At 41.7% G+C, this 16458-nt stretch overlaps 1 protein-coding gene across 1 annotated transcript in view; it reads left to right on the plus strand.

The window, feature by feature from the left end:
- fbln1 (fibulin 1) overlaps positions 1–14049 on the plus strand; it is a 35647-nt gene extending 21598 nt beyond the window's left edge. The window contains exons 15-17 of the mRNA XM_042495870.2: positions 23–168; positions 2092–2232; positions 13445–14049. Coding sequence (XP_042351804.1) covers positions 23–168; positions 2092–2232; positions 13445–13584 — 427 coding nt within the window. The 3' untranslated portion in view covers positions 13585–14049. The remainder of the gene's footprint in view (positions 1–22; positions 169–2091; positions 2233–13444) is intronic.
- Positions 14050–16458: the final 2409 nt, after the last annotated feature.

Below are 16458 nucleotides of genomic sequence, written 5' to 3' on the forward strand. Positions count from 1 at the left end.
CTACGTTTGTTCTGTCCTTTAGTGTGGCGAGGCTTCAACGCACTGACACCATTCGCTGTGTAAAGTCCTGTCAGCCCAATGACGTTGCCTGTGTTCTGGACCCCATGCACTCGGTGTCCCACACCTTCATCTCCTTGCCTACCTTCAGAGAGTTCACAAGGCCAGAGGGTAGGCACAAGTTCATTTTTATGATGTTACCAATGATTGGAATTTATTTTTGGATTAGTCCAGATGGGTAAACATGCAGCAAAAGTGTAAAAAGGGGACAGGGTCCTCTGTTCGCAATCTTCCCAAGGGTCCTATGTTCCCAGGTTCCAAAGGTTCTATGTTCCCAAGGTCATATGCTCCCAAAGTCCTATCCCATGGTCTTATGTTCAAAGCATCCTGTGTCTCCAAGATTCCATGTTCCCACTTTATTATGTTCCAAGGACCCTGTGTTCTCAAGTTCAATAGTCTGTTTACAAAAATTAACCCTCCTATTGTTTTCATGACAAATTTAAACCTGTTCAGATATTTCCTGAATAAACTAACCTGACCCAAGATCTCTTTCGTAATCTTAACCTGTTTGAAATTGACAACTACTACCATTTTTTTCTTCCATTGTTTTTATTCTGCTCTTTTAATAGGTTAATTAATTGGCCGACTAATTCTTATGTTAAATTTAGGGCTGGAATATGATTGGGAGTTATCTCCATTCAAAAAGAGTAAGTATTAAAGTGCCCGCTAGCTCAGTGGGTAGAGAATCTACCATTAAGGCCAATGCCTATGCATTTTCATGACTCTCAGACTCATGATTATAGCTCCCAAACCTTACCCTGGCCCATAACATATTGAGCAAATACAGTGCTGGAGAACATCCCTTTCAGGTTCCTTTTATGTGCTATTTATAACTGTGGAGCAAAAGATCCTGGGAGCAACCCCAACTCACCTACAGTAGGAGCACCTCTAGAGCTCACTACTGAACATGTTAAGTAATTGTCACAAAAAACAAGTAAAAAATGACAGTCTGCATGTGTGAACTAGCAAACTTTAGAGGGTGTTTAGTTGTTTGTGTCTCTCTGTGTTTACATTCTGTACAGATATAAAAGTGGTATTGAGTGTCTCATCTAACTATCGGCAAAAAGGCAAATTAGTGTTTCAACACCACATTAATTTTTATGCACAATCAAAGGCTGTAAACTGATCAGTCTGCTCCAGTCTCTTTGCTTTCCCTTGAAAAGTCTCTGTCCTTGAGCTGAAAATCGCCTGATTTGGCCGCATGCTGTTGGATGATACGCGGGGGACCCTGTTTCAGGCAAATACATGTATTTTCTAAAATGATAAACTATTGATTTAACACAAATCTCAACTCCTCTTAAATTTATTTTGTATTTTATTTATATTGTCTCAACTCTACATTTTCACTAACCCATATAGGCCCATATTTCAGGCTTCATTTTGTGCCTGTTAAAATCTTTGGAAACAACAAATTCGTAGACAGCATGATAACTTGTGTTTTTTTAGTGTCATTGTGGTCCTCAGCATTTTTTTTCTTTTTAGCTCTGCTTTATCTCCCTTAATCTCCGACCTCCCATCAAACACATTTCCCTGCAGTTGTCAGAATCCATATGACTACCTCTGACCTCCAAATTAGTTATTCCATGATGTTCTTCATGCAGTCCGGGGCTTGGCTGGCCCACACCAGAGAGTAAGTGCCATGCTGGTTGGATATGAGTAACCACGGTAATCACTCGCAGACAGTGACAGCTGACAAGCATCTATTGGCTGGCATGCAGTCCATGTTTCAGACACACTCATGCTCAACGTCACGGGGAGTTAAGCTCTTGTCATTTCTCGTAAACTCTGAGTTGGGGTGTAAAGGACTCGAGGCCCTTCAGCTGAACAACAGCATTGAAAAGCCTCAACCTTCCTGTGACCCTCTCAGTGCACAATAAACACAGACCTTTCCATGTCCCATTTTATTGTCTTTCTCTTGGAAAGAAAAAAAAAGGAAAAGCAAGAGTTGGCACTGGATTGGCAGTGCAATCCCAGTGTGATTATGAGGGTTTAGTCTCCGAAAGCTTTTTGTGTCTAATTGTTATCTTCCAACAGAGATTGTTTTCCTGAGAACCACAGTGCCGGCTTATGGGTCCTATCACTTAGGCAGTTACGACGTCAAGTTTGACATCCTGGAGGGCAACGTGGATAACGCCTTCGACATCATCAAGCGGGTAGAGAATGGAATGTATGTGGGTGAGTACAGGGATTTTACTTCGCTTTGTGTTGTGGATGAACCAAACTCGTGCAAACATTTGACAATATGCACCCTGCACCAGCCGACAGCCTCAGTGACTGGGAATTTCTTTTTTTTTTTTGTTTGACAAAGAAGGCAGTTTTTCTTATCTGATTTTTCATTTTAAGTATGAAATATTATTTTTTCACAGATCAAACTCACATGTGCACATTGAAAAAGGGACAAAAAGCACAAAAATCTCCCAAAAGGGATGTCTGGACGCTCTGACATAACTGCATCTGACACAGCCCGTTATGGTCTTTGCAGTGTTGCGGCATCATGTAGCTGTCATCATCTTCACAAAGGCTCTTGGTGTCTCTGTCTTTGGCGAGTTGTCCTCTGAGTGGCTCTTTGAGACAGACGAAGGCCTGTTTCTGTCTCGCCAAATATTTGGCATCCATTTCCACAGTCTTGCGGTGAAACAAAGTACCATTTAATTCACTTATCTACGGCTATGCTTATCCCAAGCAGATCATTATTTTCCACAATAAGTTACGGCAGTCTGAATGTACTGGAATCGAGTGCATAAATCTACGCTTGTGTATTCACATGCACGAGTGATTGCAGTTGACAAGCGGTTCACTATAACTACCTGTTGCAGCAACCGCCAGCATGCAAAAAAGAGCCCTGCACTAGTTCAAGTAGGAGCAGCAGATACCATCTCCAGTGGTGTGTAACAACAACACATGTTTGGGGGAAAGCCATTCCCATCCTTTAGTCTGGTGGTGACCCAAGGCTGCTGCACGCCTGTGGGAGAGCTCAACTGAGCCTTGGCCCTGGGAGGATGAGGGTTGTTGTGAGCCCAATGATGACACATTGTTGGGCCCCGTCTAGGTGTTTTGTTTTTGAGCTGAAATGCAGGCTGTGTGATAACGTAAGGACAGCATCTTCTTCTCTTGCTGATGGATGAAGGGACGGCCCATCAGTGTCCACATCTGTCTTTGCAGATGGAAAGAGAGAGAGAAAGGGGGGGGGGTGATTGTCACTAGTGTAGGCTGGGTTGTGGGAGCATGCGAGTGTTGCTCTTTTGTACACTTGTGCAGAAACAGATGTGTGCTCATCAAACGTACCAAAATTCACAGACCAAATATGAGAGAAAACCAGCAAGAATTCACATAACTCACTGTTAACCATTTGATACCTAAGCAAATTGGCTTAATTTCTTTCAAAAACATGGGAAGAGGCAGCTGAGCAAAGAAAATTACCTAGAAATAAGCGCAAAAAATAGAAACAAAGAACAAAGAAATGCCTTCAAGAAAGGACCAAAACATGTCGATTTTTTTTCTTTAACAAAACATTTAATTAAGAAAATGACAAATATAGATTTCTTGACATTTTTTACTCCATTTTTTTGATATGGAAATCTTCCAAGTTGCTCATCATGTTTTTTCCTGTTTTTTAATTATTTTATTTTTTTAAGAAATCAAACTAAAACTGATGTCGATGTAGGTGTTAAAGGGTTAAGCAGCTACAATTATTTTGTACTGTCATATCATGGTATGTGTTTGTTGGAGTGTGCAATGGTGTAATTCTTGCCTTATTTTGTAATATCTCGTCTACTGTGTGTGTCTCTCTGTAAAGAGGATTTAGGAGAAATTCCCTGTTTATAGTGGTGCTCATTTACAGGGGCAAGTACACTGTGTGTGTGTGTGTGTGTGTGTGTGTGTGTGTGTGTGCGCAAGAGAGGGAAGGGGAATAAAATTGCAGAGGAAGACAAAGTGAGAGACTGTGATTCAATGAAAGAGGAAAGAGCGAGAGAGAGAGAAAATATGTGCAGAAGTAATCCTGGGCGCTTTGCTTCATGTGGTTAAATGTATTGTTCCATTTCCCCACGCTAGGCCTCAGTGTCTCGCCGAGCATTAGAGCACTTAAACTGACGACCACATGAAAGGCCTGTTTGTGAGGAGCCACTTCTCTCCCAAAACCCATTGGATGCTTATTGGATGCAGCTCTTGCATGTTAGCACCAGTTACCCGTCGCATAACCAAATTGAGGCGCTGTGCAATGGAGCCTTTGGTCACTGACTGCTCGCTGTGAAGTGTGGCGTCCACGGTGCGATGAAGGCCCTCTTGGTTTTATTTAGTGGGTTGTGCTGCTGGTGCTTTGGCCCGCAGATGCTGCTGTTGCGTAACCATTGTGTGAGGCCCGCTGACGTGTCACTTAAGGAAGCTTAGTTTCCAGTATCTCCAGTGTCTCCAACAGTGGTATTACAGCTTGGTGGGATGTGAAGAGTAGCAGACATTGAGGCTCCACTAATGAACAAGTGCGTGAACTCAAACTAACTTTGGCCATTATTTTTGGCCACTTCTTGTGTTTTTCAAAGGGACAAAAGAGGCAATTAAGAATACTCAGAATCTGTTGCTAACTTGAAAAAGTGATTCTTGAAAGGTTTGATTGGCTGACACTCTTTTCCGTTATGCTCACTTACTCTTTTAAAACCAGTCGCCTGCGCACACAGGCATGCACTGTTTGCATAGACATATGCGCACACACACACACACACACACACACACACACACACACACACACACACATAAAGAGGCTGACAGGACACCAAATAGTGTAAGAATTGCACCACTCTTTCCGAGTTCCTGGTCATCCATCACTGGTTTTCCCAGCACTGTCACATTTGGAAGACAACCTTGACAGCCTTACGCATCTGTGCAAACACAACACTTGGAAAACATGATCAGAACCAATCAAACACTTACAAATTCCCATGACGACCACAGTAGCACAGCAGCGGCGACCACACAAAATCCCCGCAGGTATGCAAACGCATGGCAGAAGTGATATGTGTCCTCCTTGCAACAAAGACAACATTTGTGTCACATCGTCGACATATTTGGAAACACAAACAGTGAAAGGAATGCATTAGTCATGCTGACGCTGTCGTCCACTTTTGATTAGGGACAGGTTGTTTGAATAGGGTTGATAATGGGATGATTGATTTTTGCAGTCAGCATGTGGATGCGTGAGTCCTCCCTTTGAAAACACTGACTCTGTGGTCTCTCACTGTGGTCTCATAAAAAGTTGGTGCTTTCCCTGTTGTTTTATCTCTCAGTGGCATCAAAGTGGGGATCAGTGTTGTCTTTGACCGCTCCCATTGATAATATCGAAAGCTTGGAACCATTTTCTAATTCACAGTCAAAATAAAGTGGGTCACAATGGAAACGGTTTTCTAACTTTTAGTATATACAAGGAACCAGAGTGCATAAAACAGCACCAAAATAGAGATTCTTCATTAAAAAAAAGTGCCAGTGGAGAATCACCCTTCCACACTTGCCACCTTAATACCTCAAAATAAGGGAAGATTATCAACAACATATATATGTATATATGTATGTATATATATATATGTGTGTGTGTGTGTGTGTGTGTGTGTGTGTGTATATGTATATATATATATATATATACATATATATATATACAAAATGTCATTTAAAACACATTTCCCTCAATTCTTCATCCCCTGCACTAGTCTATATAAATTACATTGACGAGGTAGAGAACAGCTAACTTCTTCTACAGCTGCCAACAGCCCACCACCATTCCCAGCTAGAGAATGGGTGAAATCAAAGCAAGGCAGTTGGGCTGGGGCCCCCAATACGTTGTTGTATTTATAAAGAATTCCATCTAACTAAAACAAAGTCTTCTGCAGAAGTCTGAAGAAGTCACCTCTCACCGCTGAACATTTTACTGTTCAGGCACTTTGACACTGAGATCTCTGCTGTTTGTCTGTCTCTGTCACTGTACTGCACTTTCACTCTGCTGCAATCTATCGATCAGCTGTTTAATCAGCCAGGTGTGCTATTTGTTTTCATTACTACTTGTTTTTGTTAGTGGTTGAAATTAGTAAAATTAATCTCTTAGGCTCAGTTACTTTGGTTCAGATAGAAATTTGTATCCTTAGCCACACTCTAGTATCCAAATGCACACACACCTGGTGCAGTTTGTATTCAGGGACGATTCATAAAACCGTAACAAATATTTCTGTGCATTTCCAGTATTAACTTTCTAACAAGCTGCTGCATGTTGGATGTTCAGTAAAACGTAAGACACACACATTTTTTTAGGTCGGTCAAATTTCTCAGTTACTCTCAAATTTCCCCAGTCCCCTGTGGAGATTACACACTTGTTTGAGGGGCTCTAAATTGGGAGACAGGAAAATACAGGAAAAATGTGACGCAGGGAGGACGCTGAGAGAGGACAGTGAAAAACTCCCTGGAAAATCGGAAAGGTTGGTAACTATGGGAGTAAGGTCATCACACACTGGACCTTCACTGGACAATATCTAAAATAGTTTATTTTCTAATGCATTGGCCAAATTTATTAAATGACTTTGGGTCTGTGCCCACCAGTGTGAGGGTCCCTCTGGCCTTCACTTGCAAAATGTCAAAAGTTCCGTAACAGATATCGACCAGGAAGAGACTCAAAATGACCACAAAAAGACAAAAAAAAGGCCACAAAATTACCTCAAATATACACATCAACAACACGGAGATATAGGGGCCCATTGTATCTTAATATAAGTACATGCCTGTCAAATCAGAATGATTCAGATTCACTAACGTAGGCACGATGGAAAGAACAAAATCGACTGGAGCGCATGTGTCATCTGATGGTCATTTTGCGTGCAAACATAAAAACATTTCTATGTACATATTATTGAATGTAGCCAATTGTGTGTAAATCGAATGCACAATACAGTCAGTAGCCAACTGTGGAATCAAATAGTCAGCGCATGTTTAGTCATCCCTTCAATGTGTCCAAATAACTCCTCTTTATGAGTAATTATTTGTCATGGAAGGATTTTACAGTACCATTAATCACTGCTGTCTAATTCTTTTTAGCAGGAAAAACTGATTTATGCCGCATTTATACTTATCTTACTGGACACTACCAGATAATATAGTACCTTCTCTTCATGAATCATCCTCTGGAGAAACTGTAAGTCTAAGAAGCTGCAGCTAAATTCCATTCATTTTTGAAATGCAGGTGGAAATATGCCTTTGTGGTTTATATCGTGTGCAGAGAATAAATACCTTTTGCATTGCCATTGACATTGCTGGCAGCCAATGAGGCAGCCAGCAAGATGAATGGCAGAGGAAGCGGACAGTTTGTCTCTGTGCAGGTAGTCATGGTCGTCAGTGCAGCCGTCCGCAGTGGCTGGTGGAATGTGAGCCTACTGTGTGAGACATGACTGCTTCAGAGCCAGTGGAGCTTGCTTGCGGCTCTGGCTTGTGGCTGTGCTTGGTGAGGAGTTGAGGACAGCAGTGGAGATAAGCAGACAACTCGCTCCGTTTGAGCGGCTGTCATTTGGATGAATCATGACATGGCAGCAGCGGGCCCACTAGAGCGCGCCAAGCCCATAAGGAATCGTTGTCTGCCCCACAAGAGATTAGTACGGTTAATCAAAACAGGGTCTTCTCTCCCTGACAACCCCACAGCCAAACACACAGTGTTCCCCCAGGGTGGTCCTCCACCACCAATGTACTGATGAAGAGTTAGCGATGCAGATATGCCACGTTCAAAAAGATACCGGTATGTACACTTATAGTACATATTACATGCAATAAAACTGTCTTCATAATTCAGCAGATACACTTATCTCCCTTGGTTTGGTGATCTATTTAATTTATACTTGTCATTATTCTCTGCTGTGATTTTTGGAAAATGTAACTTTGTTTAGGTAATAGCTCAACTCACAAAATGAATGCCGTTTTTATCCAAGCTCATATAGTAAAATGTCAAAATAGATAGCAGAGTACTTAAATAGCTTATCAAGATGTTCTTCCATTTATAATTTTGATGGAGAATATAATAAAGTGCAAACAAAGCAAGTTTTCATATCCTTTCCATTTAGTCTACACTGTCAAGTCTATATTTTGCTCCTTAGTTATGGGTCTTTGCTTTGAAAGGTCACTTGCAATATAGTGCAAAGGTTGTGGTAAAGATAATGGTGCATGTTATGTCATCTCAGCTGCTCTGGCCCACAACTGCTAAAACAGAAAGTCCAAGAAAAGAACCGACCAATTCCCCCATGGCTACTTTTCAGTGATGTCACTGCCCAGTTTGCGACACAGTCCAACAATGACCCATGGGCCATTTGAGAGATCTGTAAGTATGACTCGCTGTTAATTGACCTTAAAATATCAAGCCACATATGCTGGCCTTTCAGAGCAGGGGTGGTCAGGGCTCCCACCCCCTCTTTGGAGTGGTCAGGGTTGGGTTTGGACAGCCTGACCTGACTGGCCATCCCTGTACCAGTGAGCAGTGACCAGGCCGTAAACACAAGATCCAGTACCCGAGGGGCCTGTGCACTCAGTGTTGGCAATTTGAATGGATTATATTTCAACCATGCTGACGGGTTATCAAAACTGAAATTGGTTGCTTTGCTAATAGGGTAACAAGGGAGCTAGTTAGCAATTCCTTTGGCACAGCTCCTCGCTTTTATGTGCTTGTTGGACAAGAAGTTTCAGGCAGTAAAAGAAGAATAATTGAATAAGAAACCACTCCTTGCTTTGATTGTGTTTATGCCAGCAGTTGTACACCAGCGATATGGTCATATACAAAACATATCACTGTTTTAGCCATAATGATGCTGAAGAATGCCCTCCAGTGCCCTCTTTGCATACTGGAACTTTGTACACCACCTGGATACCCTCCAGTGGTTTCACTGCAGTGAGCATGCATCGCGCCACAACCAGTGTGTCATTATACAATACTGTGGTGAGGCCAATGCATATTTTTCATTTGTCTCTGGTGTTAAACCCGTTCATTTTGGATTTTGTCATACACTTCCTCGCTGAGTTGTAGAAACCAGAAAACCCCGAAATTGTACTGTTTACATGTAACCCTTCAATATTGCAGCGCTCGTGGCCATGAAGGATGACAAATGCCTCCTGGCATTTGCTTCACTTTGTTTTGTGGCAGTGTCTCTGCTACTAGCATACATTTATTTAAGGCTATTTTCTACTTAAGGGGCTACTTTATGGTGTGGCAGAATGTTTTGGAGAGCAGACAGATTGTTCAGCTGTTTGTTTGATGGTGGCTGTTCAAGCCAATGCAGTCACCTTTGCACCCTGTGGCAGATACCTCAGTGAGATGGAAAGACACCACAAACCTTTCCAGTGCTACAACTGGATCTACTCGGTAACTTCAGGCCTCAGATTGCATGACCTTGCAACCCAGTCAACAGGGCAGATTGTCAGCCGTAGGGGTTTTCTAAAAAACCTCTGCATGTTTATTTACATGAGTCTCAGGTGGTATGGTAACCAATCAAAGTCAACCTGTTTTGTGGCTCTTGGCTTTTTGCCTTACAGCCTGGTTGAAATGTTAAAGATGAGTATGTGGTTCTGGTTTCACCTCAGGTTCACTGTGAGTATGTTGAGGCCCAGCTGTTAGCTGATGCTTTCCCCACATTCAGGATACCACCGTGCTTTTGATGGGAAGCTTACGGAAACACAGAGTCATCATGGTCACACGCACTGACTTTAGTATCCTTTGTGCAGAATTGAATCCATATTGTGTACATAATTGTCTTTTTCTCGCCCTCAAGGCTGTGCAAAAAAATAACTTAAACAAAGGCTAAAGGTTGAATAAAACATGTTTCGACAATTGGGGTGTTTCTTACAGTAATGATACATCTTACATGTTAACATATGCTCCTTGGTTTGTTATCCTGCCCGAAAGCGTCCCAAAATCCAAAATCTGTGTTTTGCGTTAAGTTTCAAATCACCAACAGTGAGCTCAGAGGGAATTTGAGGTTTCGGAGAAGCTTCTCGGAGCTTATCCAGAATTTCTGTTCTTAAGAACACATCCTCTGCATGTGCTAATGAGACCACAAACAAATTTACAAAGCAAACAAACACATTCCACATATTGCACTATTTAGATGTCCTTAATAAATTTTAAGTTTGGATGCATTATGTGTCTGTGTTTTTGTTATTTATCTATGCAGTAGCATTGTCTAGCTTCTTGAACAATTTTTAAGATTTTCAATGGAAAACTTCCTCACAGTTAACCCTAATTACAGAGAGTCAAATCCTCGTTAGATAAAGGCCACACTCACTGCATTTTAAAAAAGTAATCGTTACTGGATTGAATCCTGCCCGTCTTTGCGGTGGTCCATATTGTGCATGATATCTTACTCATATTTTTTCATCTCACTCATCCTCATCATGTGCTTGCTCAACCCACTACTGAAGCTTTTGGACATTTTTTTTTTTTTTTTTAATTTAAGTACACCGATAACTCATGAACCTTCAGAACTCACTTTGCATCGGGCAACTCAGAGTTTTGTGACATCTTGTCTGGCTTATTTCTGAGAATAATTTTCAGACTCAAAATTCAGTCTCGTTTTCCATGTCAGTTATTCTCTTAATGTTGCGGCTGTTGTTAGGTTTAAACAAAGGTTAGCTCTTTCTGATGCTGCTGATGCTTTGGAAACAATAAAATCTGAGTGCCACTCCCCTCTGTCTGGTGTCACTATGCAACAGAGTCCCAAAACACCAAAACAAGGGGGCAACCCTGGTCGAAGCGGGCCCCATTCCACACTCCTCCGAGTGCTTATCGCCGGAATCTGCTGGAATCTGTATTGTGCCCGCGGATCCGACTCGGAGAGGGACGAGAAAGCAAAATAAAGTGACAGAGAGAAAGAGAGACAGCAGTTCAAGCTCCCATTGCTTGCCCCTCCCAGAGTTTAAAGATGGATTCCTGGAGGAATGCCTCCATGGCTGTATCGCGTGACTGCGACTGCTCCCCTCCATCAAACACATGGGACTCATTTACCCTTGTGGGCCACAGTGATGGTGCCACAAACACCAGGCCCCCTCAGGAAGGGAAGAGAGGGGAGGAAGAGAAGGAGGAGGATGAGTGGGTGGGGGGGGATCTGCCATCATACAATGCCAGTGTCCCAAAGGACGCAGCGGATGGCGCATAATGGATCATCATCTGCCCTGTGGTGAACGACCAAATGGGTTTTACTGCTTTATTACAAGTACCACAGAAAGGAGCCTCATAATTCAGACCGATCAAGGCAGTAATCTGTCGTCATTTTGATCCATGTTGAGTTAAACTCGTGAGTCATCATACTAAGAGCTTGAACAATACTGACTCACTTATGAATAAGAGAGGAAATGGGATGAAGAAGGAGGATGGTTGAAGGTGTGATAGGAGGACAGCGTGGTGATTGTGCTGCCTGACTGCACTTTGGCTGTTCAAACTGGCGATGGCTGTTCAAACAGGCCAGAGCTGAAATGTCACCAGCCATCCGCAGAGAAAAGGTCTGCTGACAGCCTGTATAAACACTGGCATTTTTTTGCCCGTGTAATCGCATGTTCACTTAAAAAGAGCACCCAATGAATTCCATGGGCATTCAGTAATGCTCTGTTTATTCTCCCATCTGTTTTACCATGATAGAGGGTGTCTCGTGTCCAAGGGGAGGTGCAAAGTGGAAGGAAGGAAAGAAATTCAAATTGTAATTGACAGTCCTGACATCACTAGACTGTTCAGTATGTCAACACTGCACCTTATTTGAATGCTCATCCGAATGCATCGGCTAGAAGAATGGCAAACCTAACCCTAACCCAATTCAAATATCTGAAAGAAAAATCAGATATGATCCAAATATGGAAATGCAAATGTAAAATCAGTATAAAATTCAGAAAATTTAATAGAATAAATAAATAATAATATCAGGATAAAAAACAGAAAAATACAATCCAGGTTTGATCAAAGACCAGTCCAAAAATCCTGACCTTAACTTCTAAGAAAAAGAACTGTCAGAAGCTAAAAGTCCCTTATTGAAGAAGTATACTACAACACACACAAAAACAAATTCAGTATATACTCCGTAGAGTAATGTGGGAATGGTCTGCGTATGACTTGCGTCAGCCCAAGCCTTGCCTTTGGCGCCCCAGTTCAACTGCCTAGTTATCTAGGTAACTTGCTCCTAATCGTTACGCGTGCACTACAAACTGCACCCTCGGGATGTGGACCGCCACTCTTTTAACTTTACCCTGTTTAATCCCAGGTTTTAGTCCCTTGCCTCCTGGGGGAAATGACCTATTCAAATAATCTGCCAAAGTCATTGCCTTAAGAGATCATTTGTTGTTATGGTCAGTATTCATTGGAACTATTTTCAACCAAAGAAACAGTCGCTAAGAAAACCGATGACAATTAGGTCTGTGAACTATCCTCAACATCACATCTTGTCTTCACCAGCTAGTGCAAGAAGCACATCAGCATCGTAGCTGCTTGGTTTGGCTGCACTCATGGCAGTGGGTGGATGATGAGACAATAGACCCATGGGCACAGACATGTAAAAGCCATGTGTCTTTTAAGATAATTTTGTGTCTCTGAGGCAATTGCATGTCTCTTAGTAGTTGTTTTATGTCTCCTTGAGGTCATTGTGCATCCATTTGCAGTAATTCATGTCTCTTTAAAGTTAAAGTTTAAAGTTTTGTTTGTCTTTGTAGTTTCTTTGCATCTCTTTATGTCCTTTAGTGGTCTTTTTGAGTCTCTTCTTGGTTGGTAAAAGTTAATCTGAACGACATTTTGCAGGTGAAGATCAGGGGGGTCCTGACATTTTGGGCCCCTGGGCTCGGTAATCCAATTCAGTAATCCATCCATGCTCACTGCTTCATACACAATCAGTGTTGTCAGAAGAAAAGAGACATAAAATGTAAAAAATGTAAAAAAAGAGCAAGCCATTGCGCAACCTATGTAGACAGCTGTACTGAATAAAATAGAAGTATATATAAATTTCACAGAGCTGTCGGACATGCTTGAGACCAATGACCGAAGAACAATTCTGAAACCCATCTGGTTTAGACAGCCTGTGTCCGGGACATTGTTTTGAAAGACAAATATAAATTTTTTTTAATGCGCTGAGCATCATAAACAAAATTCTATTATCCTCTATTGTATTGGGGTGGCGTCAGCATTTCTAAATCAAAACTTCAGCCCCTAAAACCAAACCTAAAGTGACAAAAACATGTTTTGGAGTTGGGGGTTAGGGTTAGATTCTTTAAACCAAATAGCAATACATAAAAAACCCCATTAAAAATCACATTGAAATGAATAAGCCAGTCTTATCTTTGCTAATTGCTGCTCTTGGTCAACCTCAACATTTGTGACACTGATATTGTTCTTTTTTGTCTTCTTCAGGTGTTGTTCGCCAGGTGAAGGCTCTGATTGGTCCATTGACTGCAGTACTGAAACTGTCCATGCGCAACCTGACAACTCAGGGTGACTCTGGCCAGAACGTCATCAACGTTCATGTCTTTGTCTCTGAGTTCTGGTTCTGAGAGGCCAAATTTTACCAAATGTATTAAGACATCCATTGTCAACACTGTACACATTGGTTTTGTTATATCAATGCATAGATCAGTGTCAAGGTTTTAGTTATGTTTGATTAGTTTTGACAGTTTCTGAGATGAAAGGCTACTAGCTGCTTCTGATGACAGCATGACACTTTGTTTTGATGACAAGTTCAGCCTGAAGTGCACTCCTGCGTTGCATCTGGCATGCTGAAGCTGATATGGAGAAACTTTGTTATTTTAAAATCTATAAGAAATAGGACATCCAGAAAGTTTTTAAATTGAAAGTGCATGCATTCAGAGAGGTCATTAAAGGATACGATGATTAAATTCAACAATATTCTTTTCATGACATTATAAGTCTTTGTTTTTGTAACATTCACTTTTCCTTTCTTATATATGCATCGGATGAGGTATTTTTTCTATGGAATAAACACTATTTTAGTTACAGTATTTGTTTTTTCGTATTTCCTTTTAAGACCAGCGCATGAATTCCGTACTACAGTTAAACTCATGGGATCAGGAAGTCGATAAAAAGGGGAAAAAATCTCTTTAAATACAGGGAAAATAAGGAATGTAAAGAGATAGCTGCTTCGTCTGTGATGAAAAACAGTTTTGTGAAGTGGTCATTTTCAGACGGATTATATTTCTACAAATATGATGAATTTCAGGATGGAATATTCAAATCAGGACCATGTGAAACCCATGCATTGGTGCAGCCAGACCTCTCTTCCCCTGTTGTCAAGCGGAGGCAGATCACCATAAAGCTGGTAACGTTAGCTAACACTATTCGCTCACCGAGACGGCGGTTCAGTTTTCCACAGATTTTTCTCACACCACAATTCAAGTTCTCGTTGTGCCCCATTATTTCTCTTTGTCCCAGCCTGCTGATGGTCCTTTGGCAGGATCAAAATTAGAAGGCTGCAGTTCATCAAATGTGTATAAGTACTTAGTTAGTATTTTAAACCTCATCTGGCTGGATGGGGTCTGTCATTATAATTGTTGTACTTGTCTGTGCTTGGTTCCTCTTCCCTATGTGACGTAATGTTCCAATTTTCCTGTCTTGAAGTGGGATTATATCTATATATAGGGTAAAGTCCGGTAATTTGGGACACTTTTTGGTAGATTACCAAGAACATCACCGAAACAATTCTTAAGACTATTGTGAGAATTACTTTGACAACTTGTTATGTATCTCTGCCATTTTTCTATGAATATGTTGCCAAATAATGTATAGGTAAAACTGAACAGTTATGTTTGTTTTTGAAATGGTTATATCCATTTATCTGTCAAGTCATCAAATCATTAAATCATTATATAACAATTCACTAATCAAAAAACTGTCCAGCTTTTCTGCCATCCTTTTCCTCTTCTTTTGCTGCCTGTTTCCTTGGTGCCACCTGGGCATGATGCAGGTGTGTGCTTGCGTGGCGAATGAGACTATTGTGGCTCACATGGACTCTCTGCATCATCTTTAATACTTTTAAGTGACAAATACATTAAATATGCTTTCATATGACAAGGTGGCACACAGTAGCAAAGCATATGATTTTATGACACCTGGTTGTCTGAAAACATGCTGGTTTAGCTTAAAAAATGTCCAATTTTACCTAAATGCATTAACTACTTACTCAAAACCTTTCCTATAAAAAACTAAGAGTTTTGTGAAATTATTTTGATTATAAGTCAAACAGTTGATAAAATGCAACATCCTACAGGGGCCAGATGGGCTGATCCACCTTGTGGGCCCATCAGCAATGGTAAAAAAAGAAATGTACGGAGAAAAAAAAAACAGAAGGAGTGATAAAGAAGCGGCCTAATTAATGCTGGAACAACCCAAGTGATTACATGACCCAAAAATGTAAATAGTCTAGCCACATAAGGCAGGTGCAGTGTTACCGGCCATTGCCCCCCCCCCCTCCGCAGCTTCAAGTGGATTGGTCCACCATGTAATGTCAGAGGTCAAGCAAGAGTTCAAGCAGGAAGTAAATAAAATCGAGGCAGGTAGAGTGGTGTAAGTAGAATAAAAACACAAATTAGATGGAAAATGGAGTCAGCAGCGTCAAAAATCTTAGTTAGCAGCACCAGAGGAGGGAAGACATGACGGATGAGCAGCCGCAGGCTGACGACTCCAGGCATGGATGTATTAAGAAGATCGGGGGACAGGGTCCAGCGGAGGCTAACGGAGCGGGTGAAGCTAACGTCACACACAGACAAGGACAGAGTGTGGACAGAATGGACAGAGCCAGGCTGATACCAGCGGAGTGACGTTACAGGCCATGGACAAGAGAAGGGGGACAATCGACATGTCAACAGGTAATACCGCTAATGCTAAGCAAGCTCGTTGTGACAGTCAACGGAGCTAGCCAGTTAGCAGCAGCACTGGCATAGCCCATGCTATACACTGAAGTGGCGTACACCTATCTCCTTTTAAGTGTATCTGCGCCGTAAATTTTGTTTTAAATAAATTCAATGGGGAGGATCACACCGAGATGCCTCGCCAGACAAACCTTGTCAACAAAACCATTGTTTCCCCGTGGTACAGTCCACCTGAGGGCGCTCCTCTCTTGCTGCTGCGTCACACGTTTTTCTGGCGTTTTTAGGGCGTGCATAAAAAATTAAAATATTTTCAACTTTTCCCTTCAAGCCGGAGTCAATGTCACTTTTGGCCACGCGCACGCAGGCCAGTCGATCCCAGCTGTTTTTCCAGATGGGTTTTGCAAGGCGTTTTTGGAGCGGTTAGGCCTGGCGGGATGCGTCTTGGTGACCAGCAGACCGTTGCTATGAACAACGGGTCTTTGCTTTGGACTCAGTTCTGATCATCGACATTTGCCTTTAGCTATAAATATTTCTTAAATTAAT

Source organism: Plectropomus leopardus, chromosome 7 (assembly GCF_026936395.1).
Source record: "Plectropomus leopardus strain MGB_pleo_1.0 chromosome 7, ASM2693639v1, whole genome shotgun sequence".
NCBI lineage: Eukaryota > Metazoa > Chordata > Actinopteri > Perciformes > Serranidae > Plectropomus > Plectropomus leopardus.